Raw genomic sequence first — 18,754 nt, 5'->3', positions numbered from 1 at the left:
TTTCATCTTTCTGTATTTATAAAGTATAGATAGAGTTCACTTTAGATTAGGGACTGCAAAAATACTTTACTAATGATTAGTAAATGGTTTATAAATGTGGGAGTAATTATTAATAAATGGTGAACACAATTTATAAATGCCTTTTTGTTATTAAGGACCTTTTAAATAAAGTTTTACTAAAGTGATCTTGATTTGCGTGTTAATAAAAGGGATACTTTCGGATTTTGGCAATGAGTCAGATGAACTCGTGGATATACTTTTCATGTCTCTGTGTCCAGTATGAAGGAAGTGAGAGGTAATTCCTCGAGCCAATTTTAATAGAGTTAGCACAATGAATGGAAGTCTATGGGTATCTGCTAGCATGTATTTATCTAATAAATTACTTAATAAATGTATCTTTCACCACTTGATCAGTGGCTGAGTTCAGTGCAACTTCTTTATCTTTGTAAATGTAAGAATCTGATCACAAATCTGTGGTTAGGGATTAACCTCTACTTCCAGCCATACCAGTTCTAGCAGACCACTTCTCATGCAGTCGACCCTGACTCCTCTGCCTGCAGTCGCAGACATCCGTTTCATTGGCTAATGCTCTTGTCCCAAAGCCAATAGGCTCTCTGTATATAAACTCCCCAAGAGTGCTGAAGGACAAAGTCAAAAAGAAAAGGGACTCTGAATCTTACGGTGGTGGACTCACTCAACAAAACATCAAAAAGGAAAACTTCATAAAATGTGTAAAGGATTAGCTGCGTTGCCCCAAACATGTCGGATAAGGTGAGATACCAAAAGCAGTATGCTCTTCTGTTTCTCTGAAAGGGTAATCTTTCCTATTTTTGCCTGAAATAAGCCCAGAGAAACTACATTCAAAACTTTTATGAGTTGATTTCTTAGTCAGAAAATGTTTGACCTATATTCAAAATCTGATTTCTGTATTTATAGTTTTTTCTCATTTTGTAAAAATGCTGAGATGTTTTTAGTATGGTTTAAATTATTGAAATATGCTGTATAGTAATCTAGATTATTATGAATATCGTTTGCTCTTCATTTTAAGACAAGTGGAAAGTTTAAAGTTGATTTAAATACTTGATCAAACATTTTTAACTGTCCAAAAAGTTTCCAGTTGCAGATATAAAGGTATTGTTTCATGATCTTAATACCTGAAGGATAGCATTATGCTGACTGTATTCCCATTTGCAGCACCAACTCAGCTGCAGGTCAATTGCATCCACATGCAAGACAGGAATATTTAGCCAAGCTGAAAAGCAAAACAGAGGTTCACTATCTGCTCTTTGTCATCCTCTGGTCATGAATTTATAAAACAGCATAAGCAGCCAAATGGGAAAGCGGAATCAGTATGATATACTGCCCTGTTCCAGTTAAATGGGTTGATTTAATATAGTATTCATGCATATGATGAATACTTCTATATTGAGTTATGGATTTCCTAAATCAGACTATTATCTGGATAAGTATTTTTCTGAAATAGTAGGAAGTTCATAAATAACTTATGGCAATAACACAGGGCTGTTTTTCAAACAGGCATTCCCTGAAAGCCGCTCATCAGTCAAACAATTAGAACAGTTACCAGTTGATCAAAAACCAAAAATGTAAGATGCAGTATATTATCCTTTTCATGGGGGATTTATTTTTTAATTACACATCGTTACTTGGAGATGTCCTAAAAAAAAGTTACCTAGACCAATGCTACTAACACGTCTAAAAATCGTAACACATTATTTTCGTCTTCATGTGGGCTATCCTGATTTAAAACGTCAATGCCCTGAACTCCTGGGCAATCTCTTAATTACAGCTCTGGTTAGAATGAATATTCTGTAGAAACCCATGGAAATGTGTGGTCTGTCGTAGTTAGGGTTGAAAATTCCTGGAACTTTCAATAAATTCCTGGGTTTTCCAGAAATTGCAGTTGAAAGATCCCGGAGATAGGAGGGAATAAGCAGGATATCTGGAATCCTCCAACCAGGATTTCTGGAAAACCAGGGAATTGATTGAAAGTTCCTGGAATTTTGCAATCCTACCTGGAATCTATACTCTTAGAAAAATGGTGCTATCTAGAACCTAAAAGGGTTCTTTGGTAGTCCCCATAGGAGAGCCCTTTGAAGAACCCTTTTTGGTTCCAGGTAGAACCCTATTGGGTTCCATGTAGAACCCTTTCACCAGCGGGTTCTACGTGGAACCCAAAATATTCTACCTGGAACCAAAAAGGGTTATATCTGGAACTAAAAAGGGTTCCTCCTATGGGGACAGCCAAAGAACCCTTTTGGAACACTTTTTTTCTAAGAGTGTAGATGTGTCATCCCCGGTCAGGAACAACAAGGTCTGTCTTGCTAACAAGAGGCTGCACATGTGTCTGCATGTGTGGCTGTGGTTTTAGTTGAGCCCATCAATTGATCGCTGACTACATGGATCGATGAAAGTAACAAAGAGGAATCAACTACGTGAGGCTCACCACGTCATAAATGATTGATCAGACTTTGTTTTGTTTAGTTGTCTCTGCTGTTTTTCTAACCTGAGTAATGGGAGCAGTAGATAATGATAAAGGTGGGTATTCTATTCAAAGTATTTTTGGTTTAATCCTCTTTGTAAAAAAAAAAAAAACATTTTGATTATTGCCTTTTTGCAAATGGCAAGTAAAATTGTTAGTGTGTTATTGTGTCCACAAAATATTGTGGACACTCTCTTTAAGTTTGAGATGGCTTAGAAGTGGGTATTTGATTATTATGATTAATAGTTAACATAATAAGCTGATTGAAGATTAAAATGAAAGTTATATTATAAAAATGACGTAACCTTTTAGTCCTTTTACATGTTATGATGACATTATAGTGTAATCTAACTCCTGACACTGTGCCATTGAAAGCAAAGGCTACACCACAGGACCTCTACTAATGGGTCTGATTCATCTGAGGATGTGTTTGTATTATCCTGGGTCTGACAGGGTACATTTAAGATCCAAATAAATGAATGTGAAGGCCTAGTTTATGATTAGTCCCTCCTTTTTGAGGTTGGGTATGTATTTTGTTCTGTTGCTGATTGCTGTTCAACTTGTATTATATTGAACTTTATTGATTAGTTATAGCTATCTGTGTCTCACTTGGTTTTTCTGAATACAATCTGCATTAGCCAAAGTCATTACTAGTGTTGTTATACTGTTCTAACTCATGAATGTGTGCCATTTAAAACATTACAGCATCCTCCTAAATGGCCTTATTTCCTCATGACTTTCCTTTCTTAGGGCTAAAGAGATCAAGTCTAAGTTGGGGGTTCTCCTCCAGAAGCCTGAGAATGGCATTGACCTGATCATCCCATACCCAGAGAAACAAGAGAAGAAGCCAGAGAAGCTTCAGAAGTGAGTAGCACGGACCGTCCTCGCACACACAAAGATTAACAGGAACGCATTCTCTCTCGCATGAGTGCGTGAACACACCTTATCGCAACATGGTCTGTCAGTTATCCCAGTTATCAGTTATCCCTGACTCAGATTCAGTCCATTTTCAAGTGATGATTTTACTTCAAGTGCTCCTCAAAGGAGTGAAACGTTTAGGCCTTACTCTACTTCAAACAGTGTCAAATAGACAATTGTAAATTGCTTCCATGATTTACTGCTTGGCTTTCATCTCCAGATCTGACTTAGAAAGAGAGGGAGAGCCTGTCAGTATGCACGTTAGCCTCATAATTGATAGCCGTGCATGGACAGAGACCATTGCATGTACTGTATCAAATGAAGAGTTCAAAGGTTGAGACATCTCCATCCCAGGCACTGGAACTGACCAGACCAAGATAATGGTTGCTTATCACAAAAATGTATATACTGTACTATATGTGTTCAGTCTCTACAGTTTATCATGCACTACCTTCTACAGGGAAATAATCAGTTGTATGTATGATTACAGAAAGTGAGTGTTGAAGGAAGAGGAGAAAGAGAATGCAGTGGAGAGAGAATGTGGAGAGAACATCCTGTGAAGTGTCACTGTGATGTTTACATGTTAAATCATCTCCAAATTGACCATAAAAGCATTGCATACTGCGGCTGTGTCTTCCACTTAATTGCGTAACCTCTGACATAATGGATGTTTGCAAGCTATTTCCCCCACTAGCTCAGTAGAACAGCCATCAATAAAGATGAGATGCTGAAGGGCTCTCTCTCTGACTAGTGTGTGTGTGTTAGAGGGAGGGCAATCAAGGACCTCAATGACCTTACATGGAGCAGTATGAAGAGGCTGTGAGTGACAAACTTCTGACCCTGGGGTTAAAACACTCCGGGTGGGATTCTCTGAATCCAGCTGTTAACAACATGGCCTTCTGATAATGGGCTGATGAAGATGAATAGGCAGGAAATATAGTCCAATCAAAGGCTAATATTGGTTGGGCTTTCCAGTAGATAAGTTCTTCTCCTTCTTTGGTTAGTAAGGACTGACCGTGCTCATTTGCTTGTCTCATGTTAAATCAAGTTTACGGTGATTGACTATAATATGTGGGTGTTGTATTGTGTTTGTGTGTTGTACAGGCCCATTCCTGAGGAGGCTTCTCAGTGGCGTGAGTCCCTGGACCATGTGCTGACCAACAGTTGTGAGTATGCCCAGATCTACAGGCATGCGCACACAAATACACACACACACACACAACAAATAAGTCCTTACGAAAAGCCATGAGGTCTTGTGTAAAACTATATATTTCTTCACCCCATCATATTAAACTTTACGAGTCATGCCAAATACAGAGCAGACAGACTAGTATAATATTACAGTAACTTTGATGGTATTGATTACAGTAACTTTGATGGTATTCACTCTTGTTATCCAGAGAAGTAACGTTTCATAATCCATCTGTGGGCATAACGTCTATATTATGTAATAAATTAAACCTGCGTCTAAAATTAAACTGCTGGAAAATATGCCTTCCTCAAAGGCCTGGTCTAAATGTTCCAGTGTGGTGCATTCCTCCAGGGTGTGTGTGTGTGTGTGTGTGTGTGTGTGTGTGTGTGTGTGTGTGTGTGTGTGTGTGTGTGTGTGTGTGAATGCCAGGAATCTCTCCTTACTCATAACATACATAACTATTCTGACCCATTGACTTTTTCCACATTTTGTTACATTACAAACTTATTTTAAAGTTGATTGAGAAAAAATAGTTATTTTTCCCCCTCATAAATCTACACACAATACCGCATAATGGCAACCCAAAAAACAGGTTTTTAGAATATTTGGAAAATGTATAAAAATAGACCCTTTACTGGCAGCAATTACAGCCTTGGGTCTTCTTGGTTATAACGCTACAAGCAGTGTACAGCTATTTTCAGGTCTTGATTGGGTTCAAGTCCGGGCTCTGGCTGGGCAACTCAAGGACATCCAGGTCACTCCTGCATTGTCTTGGCAGTGTGCTTAGGGTTGTTGTCCTGTTGGAAGGTGAACCTTCACCACAGTCTGAGCTCCTGAGCTCTCTGGAGCAGGTTTTCATCAAGGATCTCTCTGTACTTCCATCTTTCCCTCAATCCTGGCAACTCTCCCAGTCCCCCCCACTCAAAAATATCCCCACAGCATGATGTAGCCACCACCATGCTTCACCGTAGGGATGGTGCCAGGTATCCTCCAGAAGTGATGCTTGGCATTCAGGCCAAAGAACTCAATATTGGTTTCATCAGACCAGACAATCTTGTTTCACATGGTCTGAGAGTCCATTAGGTGCTCTTTGGCAAACTCCAAGTGGGATGTCATGTGCCTTTTACTGAGGAGTGCCTTCCATTTGGCCACACTACCATAAAGGCCTGATTGGTGGAGTGCTGCAGAGATGAACTTCCTTCTGGAAGTTTCTCCCATCTCCACAGAGGACCTCTGGAGCTCTGTCAGAGTGACCATCAGGTTCTAAGTCACCTCCCTGACCAAGGCCCTTCAACCCAATTGCTCTGTTTGGCCGGGCGGCCAGCTCTAGGAAGAGTTTTGTTGGTTCCAAACTTCTTCCATTTACAAATTATGGAGGCCACTGTGCCTCGACACAATCCTGTCTCGGAGCTCTACGGAGGCTTCCTTCGACCTCATGGCTTGGTTTTTGCTCTGACATGCACTGTCGACTGTGGGACCTTATATCGACCGGCGTGTGCCTTTCCAAATCATGTCCAATCAACTGCATTTACCACAGGTAGACTCCAATTAAGTTGTAGAAACATCTCAAGGATGATCAATGGAAACAGGATGCACCTGAGCTCAATTTTGAGTCTCAAAGCTAAGGGTCTGAATGCTTATGTAAATAATAAATATATATATATATTACATTAACATTTGTAAAACTTCCTAAAAACCTGTTTTCACTTTGTCATTATGGGGTATTGTGTGTAGATTAATGAGGAAAAACATTTATTTAATCAATTTTAGAGTAAGGCTGTGATGTAACAAAATGTGGAAAAAGTGGGTCTGAATACTTTCCAAATGCACTGTACATGTGTAAATCATATATTCATCTGGGATCAGATATGTACAGTGCTTACATACATAAGTACATGATTTAGTGGGTTGTAATGGTACCACATGCTTTGATGTTAGTGCATGGTAGTAGCCTACACACACACACACACACACACACACACACACACAACCATCAGATTCACCCAGTGGTGCAACTCCTCTGAGCAGACCCATCAGTCTCCTCTCCAGCAAAACTCATAGCTTGTAGAGTAGCTATGAAACTATGAGAGGTTAGGGATGTTATTGTAACATCCCCAGATAGAGCTCAGCTCAAAATTAAAGTGATTCATAACCCGGGAACTGGAAACTGCTGTGCTCTGATTATCTAATGAAGAACTTTGACATTAATATTACAGTTAATATGGATTCCCCCTAGTTTCCCTCATGGGGTTTAAATAGGTGTTGTTCAATGTTCTATATTTATTCTCAACCAACTGCTCTACTGTATTACTGCAAACAGTCATACAGCCACATCACTTACTCTAAAGTGTTATGTTCCACCAAGACAAACTCAAAATGTCGCTCACAAAGGGACCTAACAAAAAAAATTATTGACAAAGAGAAAGGCATTCAAAAGGGGTTCTGAAAGGCACCCATGTGGGTGCCCCCTGAAAGTTGGCAAAGCACCTAGTAAGGGGTTCTGAAAGACACCCACCATGGATGCCCACTTGGATTGCCTCCGGAATGACCAACTGAAAGAAAAACCCACAACAACTTAGGATAGAGAGTGAAAACAATATGGAGCAAAACAAACATGGGAAACACCAAAACTCTGGCTTCTTTCAAACTTAAATAAGGTGTGCTCGAAATCGCATCACAGCTGACATAAAGTGCAGCTCTCCCCAACATCTCTCATGCGCAACTGGAGCACTCGGCCAGCCACTCCTAAATAGCACCTGGGCCAACACAGGTGAAACACCTTCCTACTAACGAGATGGCAACCAGCACAGGTATAACACATACTGACTGACGAGGGGACACCAATCGGTGCACCCTACGTGCTAAACGTGCTAAAGTTCAACCTCAAAATATAAATGGAAAACCCAAATCCTGTAATAAAAGCAATATTGTAAAATAGGGAACTAGTAGTTGTAGGGGCAGAAATCTTGCAGGAGGCAGACTGTTCTGTTGCAGAAGCTATGCTTTTACGTTCAGGTGACGATTGTGGTCTAGACCCACAATCTGAAATATTTACAAAATAATAAAATGTACATTTACTTAGATGAAAAGAAATGCCTTGCAGGCAACCTGTCTATTCCATAAAGACTCAGGTTGGGATATACCAGGCTTACATAAGCCTCCCCTTACAACTACCAAGATCACTCTGCCAAAGAAGCCAAAACCAGGAATTTAAATTCTCTCTGCCCCTCCCTGGGACAGTCGAAATGACAAATAAGCCACATACTGTAACTGGTGTTAAATGCAAAAGGCATAGGCCTAGTTCAAAATCTTTAATCACATATTAGTGTTAAGCAAACAATCAAAATCAGAACTCGTTCATAAAGGAACTTCATTTAATTCACGATTCACACTCATTCATAATATTGGCGTCCTGCTGGAAGCCCATGAACACACCCGCGCGAAATATCTAGGTAGCTACCTCCTCATTTGACTCAAGACTAAGCTACTACCTTGCATTCAGGCAACCTAGCTAGCTAGCTACACTTCAAACTCTAGCCCTCTAGGGATATCAGAAAATGTTAGCTAGCTAGCATTTAGGTTAGCTTAGTTATTTAACTAGCTAGCTAGAGAAAAACGTAACCACCAAGTCATGTAAAATGTGCCAAATAATTGATTTCCTCACATCCGCTAGCTAAATTGCTTTCTCAAACAGGTTTCCACTTATTGGTTCCTCAGTTTCCCCGTTGCCCCTCTGGCGCCAAAATCTAAATGAACATAGGACCTTTGAACCACTACCTGAGTGTTCCTTCATTTGCTAAATTGTATAAATGTTAGTTTGTGACATTGGAGGGTGTGGTTAACAAAACAAATAATTTCCTAATGTTTGTTTTGCAGTTTGAGTTTTAAAAAATAATTTGTTTGTTCTCCAAAACTTCTCTTGAAAATGTTTATGGCCGCCATGCACTTCCTGTACATTTTAATTTAGACATGAAGTGCTTCCTGTGTGGCAATGATACATGTACAGTTTCTTTTCACATTCAATGTGGGAATTCTGCCTGGCACCCACAAGTGTACACTAAAGACCATTTGACACAAATGAGGAGCTCCAAGAACTAACCATCAAACAATCACATTTGATGGAAATAAATAAAGTGAAGTGGCTGAATCAGGATGCTGGTTATTTATTTATATATAGTCATGCCCAGTATAATGTTCTCAATTCAGCAAACACTTTTATACAAAATGACTCACAGCAACATATATTGAGGATTAGCGGGCCATGTAAGAATCCAACCCAAACTCTGCTGTTGTAAACACTGTGCTACTGTACCAACCACATAAGCTATCGGAGCTAGTCCTATCACATCATCTAACAGTTTAAAACAGAGGCACAGTGGCAGTTTGTCTCTGGAATTCAGGTCTCATGGGAGATGTTAGAAGATTGGCGCAATGCTCTCTGTGTGGCAGGAAAATATGGGACCACTTGTTCTCTCTCTCTTTCTCTATCTCTTCATCTCCAAGGTGGCCTGGCCATGTTCCGTAGCTTCCTGCGCTCTGAATTCAGTGAGGAGAACATTGAGTTCTGGGTGGCCTGCGAGGACTTCAAGAAGATCAAGTCTCCCATGAAGATGGCTGTGAAGGCAAGGAAGATCTATGAGGACTTCATCCAGACCGAGGGACCCAGAGAGGTGACAGAAAATGTGGCCATCAAATCTGTGGTTGTATTTGTTGTGGAAGCCCAGACTTACCTTTGCCTGCCTTTCTGTGTCTCTTTCTCGCTCTCTTCCTCCCTCCAGGTGAACATTGATCATTACACCAAGGATGTGACCCTGAGGAACCTGGTTGATCTTTCCCCGGGGACCTTTGACCTGGCCCAGAAGAGAATTTATGCTCTGATGGAGAAGGACTCCTTTGGCCGCTTCCTGAGATCTGAGCAGTACCAGGAGCTGGTCAAATAAGGAGATGATCACAGAATAAGGGTCAATTCCAAACCAATTGGATGTCATTTGAAGTGGATGGAATTAGGCCTTTTTTAAATAATTTGATGCAATTGACACAAGCGAGACTGCAGTTTTGATAACTAAGGGCAATCATAAAGATTTCTCATTCTATACCAACTTAAATCTATATTTCAAATTACTTCTATATTTGTCTTATCTACCTGCAGCCAATCAAAATGTCACATGTCAATTCAAAAAGTAAAGAGTGTGGAACATGCATTATGACAGTATTTGTTAAATGAGAGACAAACAAACCACCAATCAATTAAACAGTGATTTAAAGAAATACATTGGAAAATCACAATCTCTTGGGAAGATTTACCAAAGGTCATAAATATTGCAGACAAAATCTCTCGCAATCATTTTGTCCCATAGTCTAAATAAAAAGGAAGATCCTAGACAGACAAATAGACACACCATATTTGTACATCATAGCTTTCCCAGAAAAAAAACTGAAGTGGCTTTCAGAGTTTCTGGAGAGAACAATCTGACCTCTGCCTTGAGACTCTTAGTGACACATCCAGTACCCATCAAGTGTTCTAAATAGGGGAGAACGGGTGAGGGACTTGGCCAACCTAGCGTTCACACAGCCAAGTGATAAACAGTTTAAAAACAACAGACATAGAGACCAAGTGTCTTGAGTAGCTGTGAGTTGGCTCCAACGTGCTCTCAGGCCATCCTTGGGATCAGTGGTAGGCAGTTTGTTCAGTGGTTCACGGGCCACTGCATTGTAAGTTGCTAAAATGGGAAAACCAAGTAGGGGTGGATCTCAGAAAAGAAAATAACTCAGTATTTTCTCCAGATAATTATTTTTTACCCATTTGAACTAAGTAGGCATAAATTATTCCATTTTAGGTCATTTCAGCCATTCATTTCACCTACAGATGGTCATGAAGCAAAGGAGATGAGGAAAGGAAACACGCAATACAACAACATTTTAACGTTTAGGCACTTTACTAACTTAACCGAAGAGAAAGATATGCACTCAATTATTGACTAACTAATCTCATCCGGTATTTCAATACAGCTTTCGGCATTTCTGTTTGTCACTAACCATTCACTATAATAACTAGCCTTCACACCTTTTATAGTCAGAGAAGTATATGGTTTTGAGGGTGGAGGTCTTTGGTTATGCAAAGGTTCTCTCAGTCCCATGTAGCAATAATATATCACTACCTTACAGTGTGTTTTTATAATGCTCTTCTGTGTTTTTATGTATTTAAGAAGTGCAGCTGTCATAGCCATATCATTGAAGTACTATTACACAAATACTCAATACCTTGATAAGTCCTTATTGTTGCCCAATACAGCATTATTTGACTTTCTGCAACACTGCAGGTCAGGAGTTGACAATTGTGGTCATTTTAATTAACTGATTTTCCCATTTATTTTCACTTGAAGCTAAAGTGACAAAATGTTAGATCACATACTTTGTAATCACTTGACATCATATAGTAATTTAAAGTTTAGTAACAATACCAACACAAAAACATGTTTCTAAAGTGGCATTGATAAGGGTATCCAGTTGCATAGATTGGCCAATCTACTGCTATTGCCCAAGGTGTCATGCCTTTAGTGAAAACACTTGATGAAAACATCAGTAAGGACTTATGTGGTGCTAAGTTAATATCTGACTCATACAGTCTGTGCATGTATTATTTGTAGTCACCCACATAAAAGGCATCAATACATTAAATTCCTGAAGATGTATTTATTTTCTATGTAAATACAGTATCTACCAGTATTTGTGTTGATTAAGTTATTCATGACTACCCCATTGGAATTAATGGGAGTTGTGGCCAAGAGAGCACCGGGGTCCAGGAGAATCTAGGAGAGGTCTGTCTTTTCATTGTCATAAAAGAGAAAACATCTGACTATCTATTGTCACTCTGTTTTTATTATCCAATATCGGAGGATTTTTTTCCCATTTTTGTGATCACAAGTTTATCATTAACTGAAAACATCTCTCAACGTAGTACCCAAGAGAAGGCATACTCAAGGATTACACATGCACATCTTATAAACACCAAGTGTTTCATGATAAGTAACTATGTGTCTTTGTGTGATGACATAAGGGATATTTATTAAACAGATACATACATATACAAAAGGAATAAAAAAAACAAATAACCATTTAAAAGCTTGAGCATGATAAAGCTCATTGAAAATAAACACCCACTAGGAAATTTTCCAACAACAAAGCACGCAGCTTTTTGAGGCTGAGTTAGCTAACGTCCTTACTCTTGACTTCTCTTTTTCCCACACGGCAAGTGAGGGTGTTTTTCTTCTTCAGAACAAAGTGCGTCAGTCGGACCCCGGAGGAGTGTATCGTTTGCTGGCGAGCGAATGAAAATGTTGGAGTAGCGAGGGGAAACAGAAAGGAAGCAGATGCACTCTGGGAGATACAGCCAACACAAACAGTGTCAAGTCCTAACATGTACTCACTCCTTATTACGGTCACAGTTCCTAGAATCACAGAAGGGTTGTGATGGCCCCTTGGGGGCATCGGTGAACCTGATAAACATCTCGTTGGATTTCTCTCTTCTCTTTTACATGTATTTACATATTTTACATGTATACATCTACCCAAAGCTGTGTCATTGGAAAAGATCAAGAATATCAGTCAGACATCTAATTAGATCTTTATAATATACATTTCATGAGCAAACCAACCCATTGTTTATAAGGAGTGCAAATACTATTAAAAGCCAGACCAGACAACATTACTTTATAATGTTAAGAAATAGCTGACATCTCTTTATACTGCCTGGCCAAGCAACACCACTACCATTCCATGAACCATGCAGGCCATTAGCCTTATGTCCAAATATATAACCAGAGAGTACACGCAATGCTAGCCCGGAGATGACAACCCACACACTGTGTAGATGGGCAGATAGCACCTCAATGCTTATTATGGTAATCTGTTATATTGTTATACCATGCAACAAGAAGAGATTGTGGATTACAAAGAGGGCTAGGATTACCGAAACATCAAGCCTGCTCTTAGAAATTATGTGTTTACAAACATAAAAAAAAGAGCTTCACCTTCTCTACTCATTTGAACTTTTCAACTGCTCCTAGTCTCTTATTCTCTAGAAGCGAAAGCTTTCTCATTCTACAGCATACAGTGTAGAAGCTTCTCAGCTGAATTTACTCATCTGTCAAGGAACATCGCCAATAAGACTTGGGAAGAAAACTAAACTGTGCTTCTGTAACGGATGTGAAACGGCTAGCTTAGTTAGCGGTGGTGTGCGCTAAATAGCGTTTCAATCGGTGACGTCACTTGCTCTGAGACCTTGAAGTAGTAGTTCCCCTTGCTCTGCAAGGGCCGTGGCTTTTGTGGAGCGATGGGTAACGACGCTTTGTGGGTGACTGTTGTTGATGTGTGCAGAGGGTCCCTGGTTCGCGCCCGGGTATGGGCGAGGGGACGGTCTAAAGTTATACTGTTACATTGGTGCCGTGACCCGGATCACTGGTTGCTGCAGAAAAGGAGGAGGTCAAAAGGGGGGTGAGTGTAACGGATGTGAAACGGCTAGCTTAGTTAGCGGTGGTGCGCGCTAAATAACGTTTCAATCGGTGACGTCACTTGCTCTGAGACCTTGAAGTAGTAGTTCCCCTTGCTCTGCAAGGGCCGTGGCTTTTGTGGAGCGATGGGTAACGATGCTTCGTGGGTGACTGTTGTTGATGTGTGCAGAGGGTCCCTGGTTCGCGCCCGGGTATGGGCGAGGGGACGGTCTAAAGTTATACTGTTACACTTCCTAGGGTCTCTAAGTTTAGATCCCACTGATGGATGGTGATCCTAAAGCTCTATGTAATGTTAACACTTTATTTGGATAGCCCATCTGTCGATGCTCCATAGACTATCAGTAACATTTCAACTAACTTTCTACTAACGCTAACCTTAACCCTTATCCTAACCCTAAACTTAACCCTAACCATAAACTCAGCAAGCAGTTGCTTATAGTTGGTTGATAGTATGACCATCTGTTCATCTACAGATGAACTATTAAAATAAAGTGTGACCAATATGATTGATGTTTACAATAGCTTTCTGAGAGCATTGTGAGCTTCTTACTCACTTGGCTCCACTTTAAAGACTGGAATGTTCTGTCCCTTTCACTGACATAGTCTGTAACATATGCAGGCACACACACACACAGACACACACACACTGAGGTCATTCATACCCAATAACTCTGTGGCAATAACTCCAGAACTTTCTCATGAATTCTCTGAAAATATTTTTGATTTAAAGACTGATGGTAAAAAAGCAATGAATAATAGACAGAACAAACAGCACACTTGAACTTCCTTCTTAAAGCCACGCACGGGTGAAGGAGCCGGTAAAATTGTCCCGTCCCCACCCAATTATTTTTATATATAAATTTTAAAAAGCAGTCGGGGTCTCAACTTACTGTTGTGGGTTAGAAAAGTCGAAAATATAAGGTGCAATTTTAAATGTTGGTTGAATGGACCTGCAGTTGCTCTCCCAGAGCAAGGCTCCAGAGCTGCAGGCCCCCAGAACTCCAGAGATGCAGAGCTGCAGCCTGGGGGACTCAGTGTGATGACATTACTAACACCAGGTCCTCTCTGTTACTCTGTAAAGACCAGACATGCATGGCTTCTGTCCTGCCTGCAGCTACAGAGACACAGAGAAAGGAGGAAACAGAGGGAGAGAACAGAGAGAGGAAGAGAGAACCAAGGGAGATAAAGAGAAAGAGAGAATAGCGGGAGAGAGAGATAGAAAGAGAGAAAAATGGGGGGAAAGTCTGCTGTAATGATATGCTGCGGTTGGTAAGGATAATGTAGCTTTGCTAACAAATTGGCAGCCAACTTAACTTATTTGAAAAGTCATTACTTTATTACATTGCTCAATATTTTCTTAACATTTGTCATAATTAGTTAAAGCAATGAAATTGTATCCACTCTTGTCCGACTGCATATACAGTGGGGCAAAAAAGTATTTAGTCAGCCACCAATTGTGCAAGTTTAATTTATTTGCAAATTATGGTGGAAAATAAGTATTTGGTCACCTACAAACAAGCAAGATTTCTGGCTCTCACAGACCTGTAACTTCTTCTTTAAGAGGCTCCTCTGTCCTCCACTCGTTACCTGTATTAATGGCACCTGTTTGAACTTGTTATCAGTATAAAAGACACCTGTCCACAACCTCAAACAGTCACACTCCAAACTCCACTATGGCCAAGACCAAAGAGCTGTCAAAGGACACCAGAAACAAAATTGTAGACCTGCACCAGGCTGGGAAGACTGAATCTGCAATAGGTAAGCAGCTTGGATTGAAGAAATCAACTGTGGGAGCAATTATTAGGAAATGGAAGACAAACAAATCCACTGATAATCTCCCTCGATCTGGGGCTCCATGCAAGATCTCGCCCCGTGGGGTCAAACTGATCACAAGAACGGTGAGCAAAAATCCCAGAATCACACGGGGGGACCTAGTGAATGACCTGCAGAGAGCTGGGACCAAAGTAACAAAGCCTACCATCAGTAACACACTATGCTGCCAGGGACTCAAATCCTGCAGTGACAGACATGTCCCCCTGCTTAAGACAGTACATGTCCAGGTCCGTCTGAAGTTTGCTAGAGAGCATTTGGATGATCCAGAAGAAGATTGGGAGAATGTCATATAGTCAGATGAAACCAAAATATAACTTTTTGGTAAAAACTCAACTCGTCGTGTTTGGAGGAAAAAGAATGCTGAGTTGCATCCAAAGAACACCATACCTACTGTGAAGCATGGGGGTGGAAACATCATGCTTTGGGGCTCTTTTTCTGCAAAGGGACCAGGACGACTGATCCGTGTAAAGAAAAGAATGAATGGGGCCATGTATTGTGAGATTTTGAGTGAAACCCACCTTCCATCAACAAGGGCATTTAAGATGAAACGTGGCTGGGTCTTTCAGCATGACAATGATCCCAAACACACCGCCCGGGCAACAAAGGAGTAGCTTCATAAGAAGCATGTCAAGGTCCTGTAGTGGCCTAGCCAGTCTCCAGATCTCAACCCCATAGAAAATCTTTGGAGGGAGTTGAAAGTCCGTGTTGCCCAGCAACAGCCCCAAAAACATCACTGCTCTAGAGGAGATCTGCATGGAGGAATGGGCCAAAATACCAGCAACAGTGTGTGAAAACCTTGTGAAGACTTACAGAAAATGTTTGACCTCTGTCATTGCCAACAAAGGGTGTATAACAAAGTATTGAGATAAACTTTTGTTATTGACCAAATACTTATTTTCCACCATAATTTGAAGAAATTCATAAAAAATCCTACAATGGGATTTTCTGGATTTGTTTTTCTCATTTTGTCTGTCATAGTTGAAGTGTACCTATGATTAAAATTACGGGCCTCTCTCATATTTTTAAGTGGGAGAACTTGCACAATTGGTGGCTGACTAAATACTTTTTTGCCCCACTGTATATATTTTCCACCATTTTCTTGAAATCTGAAAACGTTGTGAAGCCACGCCCATTTTCAGAAGAATTGTATTATGGGCCCTAAATGCACGGAAATAATGTACAACGCTTGTATACTTCGTATTTTGGCGATTTTAGTATGGCATACGGGAGCTTTTGGCATACTAACTATATCCATACTATGACCAATAGCATACTACATACTACATTTACATCACAAATAGTATGGTTAGTGCAGTTAGTATGAGTATTCAAACACAGCTCACATGGCATTCTCAGATATCTCAATTCTTATTAGCCAATACCCATCACGTGATCAGGTCCTTCTCACAGGCATTTCCGTTAAGAAGTAGGCTACAAGTGAATGATGACAGACACATCGCGGAACGCAACTGCGCGTGTCCCTTTTATCGAATTCCGAGGCGCATATTGAAGAATTTATCATCAGCCAACAAGATTAATATGCCTAATGAACAGCAAAAGCACTAACTTATGTCAATCTACTATCCGCCATAAATAAATATTCCAAATATACTCTGGGACAGTTGTGGGATGTGATAGATCCCAAATAAATACACCACTCACATAAAAAAGGCATGTGTTGTTTCTTGCCTTACTGCACAAGCTGGGCATCATTCACAAGTGATGATACATTATTCCCAAGTGATAGGCTAATATTGTCACCCATCAGAATATTATTAACTTCATATGGTCTTTTCTCCACAATTGGTAGTTACAGTCTTGTCCCATCACTACAACTCCTGTACGGACTCGGGAAAGGCAAAGGTCGAGAGCCATGCATCCTCCGAAACACTACCCAGCCAAGCCAGACTGCTTCTTGACACTGCTCGCTTAACCGGCAGCCAACCGCACCATTGTGTCAGAGGAAACATCATCCAACTAGCGACCGTGTCAGCGAGCTTGCGCCCGGCCCATCACAGGAGTTGCTAGATCACGATGGGATAAGGACATCCCAGCAAGCCAAACCCTCCCCTAACCTGGACAATGCTGGACCAATTGTGCACCGCCTCAAGGGTCTCCAGGTCGCGGCCGGCTGCAACATAGCCCGGGATCGAACCCGGATCTGTTGTGACGCCTCAGCAGACCGCTGCATCAGTCTGGAGGCCCAATTTTATGTTGGCTTTACAGATGCTAAACAATATACGTGTGAAATTAGTTTTGATTTAGAATGGACAATTATAAAGCACCCGTCTCGGAACAGGGGCATGGGAAAAAATACAGCACGTCATCTATGTACTTACAGTGCATTCAGAAAGCATTCAGACCCCATGACCTTTTCCACATTTTGTTATGTTACAGTCTTATTCTAAAAATGATTTTTTTTAATCCCACATCAATCTACATACAATAGCCCCTAATGACAAAGCGAAAACAGGTATTTAGGATTTTTTGCAAATGTATTAAAAATAAAATACTGAAATATTCAGATCATTTGCTATGAGACTCAAAATTGAGCTCAGATATATCTTGTTTACATTGATCATCCTTGAGATGTTTCTTGATCGGAGCCCACCTGTGGTAAATTCAATTGATCGGTCATGATTTGGAAAGGCACACCCCTGTCTATATAAGGTCCCACAGTTTACAGTGCATGTCAGAGCAAAAACCAAGCCATGAGGTCGAAAGAATTGTCTGAAGAGCTCCGAGACAGGATTGTGTCAAGGCACAGATCTGGGAAAGGGTAATAAAAAATGTCTGCAGCATTGAAGGTCCCTAAGAACACAGTTGCCTCCATCAGTCTTAAATGGAAGAAGTTTTGAACCACCAAGACTCTTCCTAGAGCTGGCAGCCCAGCCAAACTGAGCAGTCAAGGGAGAAAGACCTTGGTCAGGGAGGTGACTTAGAACCCGATGGTCACGCTGACAAAGCTCCAGAGGTCCTCTGTGGAGATGGGAGAAACTTCCAGAAGGACAACCATCTCTGCAGCACTCCACCAATCAGGCCTTTATGGTAGAGTGGCCAAACGGAAGCCATTCCTCATTAAAAGGCACATGACAACCCGCTTGGAGTTTGCCAAAAGGCACCTAATGGACTCTCGGACCATGAGAAACTAGATTCTCTGGTCTGATGAAACCAAGATTGAACTCTTTGGCCTGAACGCCAAGCATCACGTCTGGAGGATGCCTGGCACCATCCCTACGGTGAAGCATGGTGGTGGCAGCATCATGCTGTGGGGATGTTTATCAGTGGCAGGGACTGGGAAACTAGTCAGGATCGTGGGAAAGATGAATGGGGCAAAGTATAGAGAGATCCTTGATAAAAACCTGTTCCAGAGAGCTCAGGACTTCAGACGGGGCGAAGGTTCACCTTCAAATAGGACAACGACCTTAAGCACACAACCAAAACAATGCTGCAGGAGTGGCTTCGGGACAAGTCTCTGAATGTCCTTGAGTGGCCCAGCCAGAGCCTGGACTTGAACTCGATCAAAAATCTCTGGAGATGCCTGAGAATAGCTGTGCAGCGATGCTCCCCATCCAACCTGACAGAGCTTGAGAGGATCTGCAGAGAATAATGGGAGAAACTCTCCAAATACAGGTTTGCCAATATAATGTCTGTGAGTATAACAGAACTGATATGACAGGTGAAACCCGAGGAAAATCCATCAGGAAAATGTGTTTTTGAGGTCACAGGCCATTTCAATGCTAACCTATTGAAAAAACAAATAGATAGGACCCAGATTGCAGTTCCTATGGCTTCCACTAG

The 18,754-nt window shown here is 41.0% G+C and overlaps 1 protein-coding gene across 1 annotated transcript; it reads left to right on the top strand.

The window, feature by feature from the left end:
- Positions 1-404: 404 nt before the first annotated feature.
- LOC139409383 (regulator of G-protein signaling 5-like) lies at positions 405-11,336 on the top strand. Its single transcript, XM_071154464.1, has 5 exons — positions 405-771; positions 3,251-3,364; positions 4,523-4,584; positions 9,114-9,280; positions 9,389-11,336. The coding sequence occupies exons 1-5, from the start codon at positions 728-730 to the stop codon at positions 9,548-9,550; spliced, it is 549 nt and encodes a 182-aa protein (XP_071010565.1). The 5' UTR covers positions 405-727; the 3' UTR covers positions 9,551-11,336.
- Positions 11,337-18,754: the final 7,418 nt, after the last annotated feature.

The sequence above is a fragment of the Oncorhynchus clarkii genome, chromosome 5 (assembly GCF_045791955.1).
Source record: "Oncorhynchus clarkii lewisi isolate Uvic-CL-2024 chromosome 5, UVic_Ocla_1.0, whole genome shotgun sequence".
NCBI lineage: Eukaryota > Metazoa > Chordata > Actinopteri > Salmoniformes > Salmonidae > Oncorhynchus > Oncorhynchus clarkii.
This window is presented reverse-complemented; position numbering and strand designations above follow the sequence as displayed.

What these genes read in the sequence shown, in the direction of transcription:
- LOC139409383 (XM_071154464.1), top strand. Translation starts at nt 728, where the DNA reads ATGTGTAAAGGATTAGCTGCGTTGCCCCAAACATGTCGGATAAG. An exon ending in CCCCAAACATGTCGGATAAG is followed by an intron (nt 772 to 3,250) that starts GTGAGATACCAA and finishes TTCCTTTCTTAG; the next exon opens with GGCTAAAGAGATCAAGTCTA. An exon ending in AGACCGAGGGACCCAGAGAG is followed by an intron (nt 9,281 to 9,388) that starts GTGACAGAAAAT and finishes TCCTCCCTCCAG; the next exon opens with GTGAACATTGATCATTACAC.